The 10,591-nt window shown below is 34.1% G+C and overlaps 1 protein-coding gene across 1 annotated transcript; it reads left to right on the forward strand.

The window, feature by feature from the left end:
* The first annotated feature begins 6,628 nt into the window (after window positions 1-6,628).
* On the forward strand, window positions 6,629-7,593 carry LOC133861562 (glycine-rich protein DC7.1-like). The gene is made up of 2 exons (XM_062297347.1): window positions 6,629-6,810; window positions 7,143-7,593. The coding sequence occupies exons 1-2, from the start codon at window positions 6,699-6,701 to the stop codon at window positions 7,367-7,369; spliced, it is 339 nt and encodes a 112-aa protein (XP_062153331.1). The 5' UTR covers window positions 6,629-6,698; the 3' UTR covers window positions 7,370-7,593.
* The last annotated feature ends 2,998 nt before the right edge of the window (window positions 7,594-10,591 follow it).

A 10,591-nucleotide genomic window follows, 5' to 3' on the forward strand; every position in this document is an offset into this window, starting at 1 on the left:
CAAGCAACTGAATTAGCTTCCCTATCTATGAACATGGACAACACATGAGGATCTAAAATAACCAAACTCTTGTTTGATGCACTCCACAAAATGGCTAATTTGGTTCATGTGTGGTGGTTCCGAGTTAACCTATATATTGAACAATCTTCAATGCATTCCCTTCATATATAACATCACAAAAACCAACATCTTTGCTAAAGAGTAATTATGTAGTATTTTAAGAATAAGTAATATTGGTAGAAACCATCTTCTTATTCTCTTTTTATACTCTCAAAGTTGACATGAGAATATTAAAATTTATGTCATTTTAGAACACTTTTTATTATTTATAGAAAAAAAAATATAATATTAACAAAACACTTAAAATTAGGTGAAAATTAACTTAATTTATCATCCTTGATCTTTCATCACTTTTGCAATCATATCATCAAACTTTAAAAAGTATTAATTTATGATCACCATCGTTCAATGTTTTGCAATAGCAATCATTCTGTCCAAATTCAAGGTTAAATCAAATAGTGGACAAGTAAAATGTCCTTTATACCCCTACGATGTTTATAAAATTACAAAAATCTCTTGATTTAATAATTAAAAGGAAAAACTACTCTTTACTCCCAAATGTTTCACTGCTTTTTCAATCTTGCCTCCAAAGTGAAAAAAATTTGCATTGGACTCCAACAAAGTTCCTAAACTTTGAAATGTAGCCTATCTGTTACATAAGTTCGTCTTTTTTGATTGAAATAGACCCACGTACGACGCACGTGGTTTGTTAATAGCAATTCTTCCCAAAATCTCCCTTGAAAAACTCCTTTTTTTTTACTAAAAAAAAAAAAAAAGCAAAGAAGAAACAAACAAAGAAAATTCCAAGCCCTTAGGGTGTGGCTTCAGCCACCTCCATTTGTCCATGGGGTGGCAAACCACCCTCATGGCCCATGGGGGTCGTTCGGCCACCACCAGGTGCCCAAATGGGGAGGACCGAAGCCACCCCAAATCCTTTGAAGGTGGCCAAAACCACCCCAAATCCTTTGGGAGTGGCTTTGACAACCCCATTTGGCCATGGGGGTAGCTTAGCCACTCCCATTCCGTTAGCGTAGGGGTGGCAAATTAAACCACTCTCATGGCCCGTGGGGATTGTTTGGCTACCCCATGTGCCCAAATTGAGAGGGCCAGAGCCACCCAAAATCCTTTCGGGGTGGCTTTGACCACCTCTATTTGGCCACATGGGGGTGGCTTCCGCAATGCTCCAATTCTTATTTTTGTTTTTTAAGTCGTTTGTTTTAAGGGATATTTGGGGAAGAACTGCTCTAAAAAACCCATGTACGTCGCACGTGGGTTATTTTCGTAAAAAATGACGGACTTAAGTAATGGATAGGCTACATTGCAAATTTTTAAAACTTGGTTAATGTGCATTGCAAATTTTTTTCTCTTTGGAGGCAAGATTGAAAAAGCGGTAAAACATTTGGTGGTTAAAGTGTAGTTTTTCCATATCAAAAATTATTTTAAAAAAACCAAGAAAGGCGGACATGTGACCTATGGCAGGTTCATGGGTCACATTGTTCCTTAAAAAATTAGAAGGGAAGGGTATTTTGGAAATTTTAATTTTTCAATAAGAATTTAATGTTGAATTTGGATGGGAGGGTTGATATTGTAAAAAAAAAAAAAAAATGAATGATTGTGACATTAAATTGACACTTTTAACAGTTTAAGGGGTAGTAAGTTAATTTTTTCCTAAAATTATTTTTACCAATTTATATTTGTCATTTTACAATACTTTTTTAACTTGAAATTAAAAAGCACCACTCAAAAAACATTATGAAACAAGTTTTATATATATATATATTATCCTCCGTTTGTTTCGACGTAAAATAATTTATGTTGTAAAATATTTCCGGCGAAATCATTTTAAAAAAAAGAAGATTTTATCGAAAATATTTTTCGGCGTTTGACTCGAACGAAAAAATTACGAAATGCGAAAATCAAAGTCTGGCGAATGTTGCACAAATCCGGCAACGTCAGGTCGCCATTGCCGGATTCCGGCGAGTAGGTTTGGTCGGATCTGGCCAAAATGGCCAGGATCCGGAAAATGGCCGGATTCTGGCTCGACTCCTCCGGATCCTAGCCATTTTGGCCAGATCCGGCCGGATTCCGTCGAGATTCCGGCTGGAATCTGGTCCGTCGGCTTCAATGACGGTGACAGGATGTCGCCGGATTTCGGCGCTAGGAGGTTTCCGGTGGCTGGATGTTGCCGAATTCAGTCGCAGGCTAGATTCTGACGACCAAGTATTGCCGGATTCCATAAATCGGATATCAAACGTGCGTGCAAAGACAAAGAGTTTAATTCAAAGCCGTAAATCGTTTTTCAAAAATTAAAGAAACTTTTATGGTGAAATTGAAAATAATTTCCGTTGACCATTATTTTCGCCTCTACCAAATACTATAAAATGACGAAATCATTTTCAAGAAATCATTTTACGGCGAAACAAACAGAGCATTAATGACGTATGTTAAATCAATAATTGTCCTAAATGTTTATGGTGATAGAAAGAGGTAAATTTAATCATTTAATCATTACTTTAACACTCCACCTATCCTTCACGTGCCGTGTGCGCTCAAACTCCCCTTTTAATGGATGAAGCCTAATACGCGGAATATTTAATTGAAATTGGGGGTATGACGGAATCAAGGTTCGAACTCATGACCATTTGTCCCAAAAGGTTAAGCTGATAAGTAGAGATAAATTTAATTATTTAATCATTATTTTAACAACGTACATGACATAGTTTGAACCATTCATTTAAAAATAATCAGTCAAAATAGAATTAATGCACATGCCATTATAAGCATTGGCCTGGTCTCAATCCAAAAAATTAGACAAATTTGAGGAAGTTAGGGAATGGAATATGGATGATCATGAGACTTTGAATTGTGCATGCATCACATTTTCCACTTTGAGGGGTTGAATTTCAGAGTCATCATTCGTCAATTTTGTCTCTCTCTCCATCCAAGAGACTTGTGGAACGGTGAGAGACCTACATGGAATGGAAGAAAATAAAAAAGTTCATGATGAAATTTGAAAGAAATGGATAGAATTTTCCTCCAACCCACTCAGAATAAATGCCAAGAAAATCTAAACATGAAGCTTTTAGAAGCAGAAAATCTAAACCAGAAAGGTTTGTTGCTGCCGCGACTCTTGGGCTTCTTCACGTCTGGATACGTTTCTCAAAATTTCTTCAGACATTGGGCGAGAAAACGTTAGAGTTGTTAGTGGGTGAAGGAGTTAAAATAACCCAATTCATGTTTGATGCTCTCTAGCTACAAAATGGCTAATTCGGTTCATGTGTGGTAATTCCTAGTTAACCACTTGAACAATATGCAACGCATCCCCTTCAAATATAAGATCAAAAAAACGAACATCGTTGCTAAAGAGTAATGATGTATAGTATTTTAAGAAGTAATATTGGTAGAGACCAATTTCTGTCATATTAGAACACTTTATATTATATTATAGAAAAAAAAATTATAATACTAACAAAACACTTAAAATTATGAGAGAACTTCACTTAACACCCCTGATCTTTCATCACTTTTGCAATCATATTCTCAAACTTTCAACTTATGGTCACCATTTTTTAATCTTTTGCAATATCAACCATGCATTTCGTCCAAATTCAAGGTTAAATTAAACAGTGGATGAGTAAAATGTCTCTTATACCTTTAAGATGTTTATAAAAGTACAAAAATACCTTGATTTAACAATAACTAATTTTTATTTTTATTTTTTTAAAAAAAAGTCTGACCCTTGACCCACGGCGGGTTAATAGGTCAGATTGTTGCATAAAAAATTAGAAGAGAATGGTATTTTGGAAATTTTAATGTTAAATTTGGATGAGAGGGTTGACATTGTAAAAAGTGAAAGATTGTGACCTTAAATTGAAACTTTTTACAGTTTAAGGGGTGGTAACTTAATTTTTCCTAAAATTATTTTTACCAATTTATGTATGTCACCTTACAATACTTTTTTAACTTGAAATAAAAAGGCACAACTCAAAAAACATTATGAAACAAGTTTTAAGATTTTTTTTTGTTTTTAATAACATATGTTAAATCAATAATTGTCCTAAAAATTTAAGCTGATAGAAAGAGATAAATTTAATCATTACTTTAACGCTCTCCCTCTCCCTCACGTGCTGTGTGGGCTCAAATTCTCCTTTTAATAAGTAAAGCCCAATACGTGAAATATTTAATTGAAATTGGGGGTATGACGGGGTCAAAATTTGAACTTATGACTATTTATTTCAAAAGATTGAACTGATAAATAAAGATAAATTTAATTATTTAATTATTTTTTTAACAACGTACATGGCATAGTCTGAACGATTCATTTAAAAATAAATGGTTAAAATAGAAATATTGCACAGGCCATTATAAGTGTCAATTTATGGAATGTAATGTGGATGATCATGAGACTTTGAATTCTGCATACATCACGTTTTCCACTTTGAGGGGTTGAAATTTCCAGAGTCATCATTCGTCAATTTTGTCTCTCTTTCCATCCAAGAGACTTGTGGAACGATGAGAGACCTGCAAGGAATGGAAGAAAATGAAAAAGTTCATGATGAAATTAGAAAGAAATGGAAAGAATTTTTCTCCGACCCACTCAAAAGAAATGCCAAGAAAATCTAAACATGAAGCTTTTAGCAGCAGAAAATCCAAACCCGAAAGATTTGTTGCTGTCGTGACGTACTCTTGGGCTTCTTCATGTTTGGATACATTTCTCAAAATTTCATCAGACATTGGGTGAGAAAACGTTAGAGTTGTTAATGGATGAAGGAGTTAGCGGTGTTAAAGTATATAACAAGATAAAATTAAAATTTATGTCAGATTAGAACAATTTATATTATTTTATAATACTAACAAAACACTTAAAATTATGAGAAGACTTTATTTATCGCTCCTGATCTTTCATTGCTTTTGCAATTATACCCTCAAACTTAAAAAGTGTCAACTTATGGTCACCATCTTTCAATCTTTTGCAGCATCAACCATGCATTCCATTCAAATACAAGGTTAAATTCAAAACTGGACGAGTAAAATCTATCTTACACCTCTAACATGTATATAAAAGTTCAAAAATACCCTGATTTAATAATAATTAATTTTTTATTTTTTTTAAAAAATGTATGACCGGTGACCCACGGCTAGTTAATAGGTCACATTGTTGCATAAAAAATTAGAAGGGAATTAAGGGAAGAAAATAAAAAAGTTCATGATGAAATTATAAAGAAATGGACAGAATTTTCCTCCGACCCACTCAGAATAAATGCCAAGAAAATCTAAACATGAAGCTTTTAGAAGCAGAAAACCTAAACCAGAAAGGTTTGTTGAGATGGGCAAGCTCACGGCTAAACTTCAATAACTCTCTCACTGTTTCCACAAAACCATGGGCGGAGGCTATGCGTATTGCGCTAAACCCGTCCTTGTTGATTTGTTTTGGTGAGATTCCAGTTTTAACTGGAGAGATTTGTTACTTGCAGTGTTTGGTTTATAAAGCGTTAGTTCAGCCAACAAAAAAAAAAATGGTATTTCCATTGAGCGCTGCCTCCATCAATCTGGGATCCATGCCCGTAATGGAGTCGACATAAAGGACATGAAATTGAATGAGGAAGAGAAAAGATCTTCATGATATATATTAATCGAGAAATACTAGAACTCCTTTTAACGTTCTTTTAGTGTTCTTTTGGAAAACGTGAATTTATTTTTTTTCTTAAGAAATTACATTTCGTATGTCTTCTTTTGAGATAAATTTTTTTATTTTATTAAGTCCATGTCATCCAGAAGGATGCTAGAAAGAGCTCTAACATTTAACATATTAATTATCGCGAAAACTCCTACAAGACTTTGACTTTAAATTCATTAACAACTTTTTGATAATTTGGAGAACGTCTCAATTGAAAGTTTTAAGGAAATATTGTCAATTGTGTGGTAATTTGAAATGAGTATATGGACTTGTCTTTGAATTAAACGATTAAATTCACCTCATTCTTACGAGCCTTTTGGGATAAGTAGTGATTTAACAAGCCTACATGTAAGCTAACACACCCCTATTAGCATTTAATTTACAAAAATAAATAAAATTAATTAATTGGCAACAAATTTTTCCCTATTTTTTCCTTTAATTTCTCTTTAAAAAAAAAAATCAAATTCTTTTACTCCCATTAACAAAATACAATTTTCAATTCTCTCTCACAAATAACTTTAAATTCATTTTCACATTTATATCAAATCAATCCAAAATTCTTACACACGGCCAAAACTAGGCCATTCACGCGCGAGTAATGTACACAAATCGGGCGTGGCAAATAGTTTTCATTTTTTTAAAAAAAAAAAAAAAAAAAACAAAAACAAAAAAGAAAATCTGTTGGACACAGATTTGTGTACAACGTGTGTATATTTTGTGTGCAAAAAATATTACTCCATATAAGATATTTTGTGTGCAGCTACCTAAAAGTGATAAGATAGTGATAAGATGGAAGGACATAACTCAACAACCCACGACAATATTGTAGGGCCTTCCAAATTGACTTTTTTCACTCGCTCTCTTTAATATTGGCCTACAAATAAAGTAAGGAATTGAAAGACTGATCTTATCATCGCTCTCCAATAATTTCTTTGATTAACAGTTCTGTTTGCTAAGAAAAATGGGTTCCAAGGCCTTTCTTTTGCTAGGTCTTTTGTTGGCTATTGTTCTTCTCATCTCTTCGGAGGTGTCAGCGAGAGACCTGGCTAAGACTTCCTCTCACCAGCGAAAAGGTATGTCGGGATAACTCATGCATAACGTAGTTTTGCTGTGTCACAATGATCAGGTGTTGTCATCACCAGCTTAAAATATCTGCGTTTGCTTACAAATATAGAATAAGTAAATTTATTTTTTTCTTTTTTGGTAGGACTTCTGAAAATTGGTTTAAGCATGATCTAAATTTCGAGCAATATTTGGTGTTTGTTTTTCTGTGGCAGCATTTATACATATAAGTTTGATACAATTTGATCACTAATAACTTGTGTTTTTCATTATGTGTATACATGTCTCACAATATATAAGATAATTACATCATACTACGTACGATGTTTCTTTGCACGTGCAGTGGATGCCACCAAAGAGGCCAATGGAGCAGATGATGCCAAATACGGTGAATTTGGAGGAAAACCTGGTGGTGGCGGATATGGGGGATACCAAGGTGGACGATCTCGAGATCCTAGAATTCTTTCAGGTGGGCTCGGCGGCAGACATCCCTGCCCTCCGCAACGTAGTCTGGGGCATTGTTCCCCTGCTGATCAAGATGCAGAAACCGAAGCCAAGCCTCAAAATTAAAGCAACATAATTATGTTTCAAGAGGTAACTCAATCGGCTGAGGATCACACCTCATGAAACGAAGGTCACTAGTTTGAATCCCCCCTCCCCTCTTGTGTGGACAGGTAAAAAAAAAAAAAAAAGCAACATAATTATCTAAATTATATATATGGTGTTCAATTCCCTTGTAATGTTATAATTAAGGGTTAAATATAAAATTGGTAGTGCTTTTGGTCTTTATCAAATTAGTCCTTTGACTTTATGATACTACAAACTTAATCCTTCCATCTAGTTATGTTAATATTGGGCCGTTTATCACGTGTAAAAATAAAAAAAATAAAATAAAATAAAATAAAAAAGAAAAATTGCATCATTGATTCTTGTGGTTGGCCTAAATTATAAATCGTTCTATCTGATATCAAAATTAATTCAAAAATTCCTGTGGTTAACTTAATTTACAAATCGCTCATTGGAGTCAAATTCTGTTAAAAATTTTGATGGATTCCGTTAGGCGCCACGTCAGCATAACTTTTTTTTTTTTTTTTTAAGTTTTATTTATTTATATTTTTAATATGTTTATGTTTTTTTTATTTTGATCGACACGTGTCGCCATCTTATTGGTGCTGACGTGGTGCCTAATGAAATTTGACTTCAATGAGCGATTTGTCAATTAAACCAACCACAAGGATTTCTAAATTAATTTTAATACCAAAGAAAGTGATTTGTAATTTTAGTCAACTACACGTATAAACCAATGATACAATTTTTTTTTAAAAAAAATGAGTTAGTCCAATCATGTGTTATAAGAATAGGAGTCTTAAATTAGTAATAGTATATTATAGTTATTTCTAGACTATTAGAGTTTAGTTTGTATTTCAATAAGGAAAATATATTCCAAACTGTTAGGCAAGTAGGAGATTTTCTTGTATTTTCCTAATTTAGGTAATATCAGTATTAATGGTCTTTTATTTTCCTAGTTAGGTAATATTAGTAATTATGGGTCCTTTGGAGATTTGATCTGATTTGATTTTGTAATCCTATTTAAACCAGTGTTTGGTTGAAGAAAGGATATTCAGAAAATTAATCTGAAGTCTAGTGTTTGAAAAGGCTTAGGTTCCATTTAACAAATTTAAAGGATTTAAATTCTTCAAAACTTGACAAATTATCTCGTTACGTGTTTGCTAAAGCATTCTCCTAACAATTGGTATCAGAGCTCACGCATCCATGGGCTTCGAGGATTAAATTATCGAAGTCGGATATAAGATTGGACGGTTGGATTTCAAGATATCACAGTTTTCAGGTGAAAAACCGTATAGAAATAGGGAAGAAAATCGAGCTGTTGAGAAGAAAATGGTGTTTTGCCCTCTTTAATTCGGACATCTTCCGGACAGGCATCACAAGCCGTCCATCACAAGCTGCCCGGACGCGCACCATTTAAAAAAGGGCCTTCCGAACAGGCATTAACAACTGTCCGGACGCACGCCGTTTAAGAAGGCGTGTGCCACATAGCAGGCCGTCCGGACACATCAAGGCAAGCGTTCGGACGCGCGACCACCAAATGCCGTCCGAATGCACCAAATTCATGTCCGGACGTGCCGAATTTAATCTTTCATTTTTCTCATTTATTCGATTTCCAATTCCTTTTCTCTTATTATTTTTTTTTTTTATAAAGCTTATTTCTTTGGTCCATAAAATATTCTCTGCGCGTCTTATTGTATTTTCCAGTCGTCAATTTAATTTTCGTCATTTATCCCATTAATTTATTCTTAAAATGACAAATAATATTTGAAACATCACATTGCCAGCGAAAGACCTGGCTAAGACTTCCTCTTACCAGAGAAAAGGAATATTGGGATCACTGATAACGTAATTTTGATATGGGGGATACCAAGGTGGACGATCTCAAGATCCTAGAATTCTTTCAGGTGGGCTTGGCGGCAAACATCACTGCCCTCTGGTTCATGCATGGCTATTTCGGTTGTGCCCCTTCTCGTGCAGAAACCCAAGCCAAGCCTCAAAATTAAAGCAACATAATTATCTAAATTATATATATGGTTTTCAGTTCCGTTGTAATGTTATGAATAAGAGTTACATATAAATAAAATTGGTCTTTATCAAATTAGTCCTTCAACTTTATGATAGTGTAAAATTAATCCTTCCGTCTACTTAAGTTAGTGGACCATTTGTCACATGTAGGAAAAAAAAATAAAAATAAAAAAATAAAAAGAAAATTTACATTATTGGTCTCTGTGGTTTGCCTAAATTACAAATCGCTCCCTCTTATTGATCACTTTTTTCCACAAAAAAAAAAAAACTAGTCCATGTTAATATGTACGTGTCCTAAAAAATGTGTTCTTTTCTTCAACAATTTGAAGATATTTAAAAAACATGAACTAGTTTGAAAGCTCACGCGTATTCCCAGCTAAAAGTACTCGATCAAGAAACAATATTTCTTCATGTTCACATTGCTAAGATGTAAAATAGTTTTTTGACGAAAAATAATTTCAAAAAATAAATGATTTCTTTAAAAATTTCGATGTTTCACTCGTATGAAAAAAATTACCGACAGCGAAAATGATTGGCAAAGAGATTCTGGCAACACTGACCTACTTCAGGCAATAGCGACAGAAATTTTGGAGTGCAGCCGCTGAATTCTAGTTTGTACCCGAAATATGGCACAGTTGCCAAAATCCAGCTACTATGCCAGATTTCGGCGACACTAACCGGAATCCGACCAGTGCTACCAGATTTCGATGATCAGATCTCGTAATTTGGGGATTTTCGACGACATATTCTGGTTACCAACAAACTTCAATAGCTGGTGGTGGTGAATTCATACAAACATGCGTGCAAGAATGAAAAATTTAATGCTCCGTTTGTTTCGATGTAAAATATTTTCATCAAAAAATATTTTCCACGAAATCTGTTTTGAGAAAATAATAATAATAATAATAATTTTCCTGAAAATATTTTTCGATGTTTGACTCGTACAAAAAAATAATCAACGGTGAAAATCACGATCGATGAGATTCCGGCGATGGTGGCCAGAATCTGGCTAGGTCTGTCGGATTCCAATTAGTATCATCGGAATCTAGCACATTGGCCAGATTCTGGCAACCGGATCCCAAAAAAATTTAGAGACCTTCAACGACAAATTCGAGCTACCAACAAACTCCAATGGCCAGTGGTAGCGAATTCTCACCAACGTAAGTTTAAGAATAAAAAGTTTAAATTCAAAAAACG

This window comes from Alnus glutinosa, chromosome 2 (assembly GCF_958979055.1).
Source record: "Alnus glutinosa chromosome 2, dhAlnGlut1.1, whole genome shotgun sequence".
Taxonomy (NCBI): domain Eukaryota; kingdom Viridiplantae; phylum Streptophyta; class Magnoliopsida; order Fagales; family Betulaceae; genus Alnus; species Alnus glutinosa.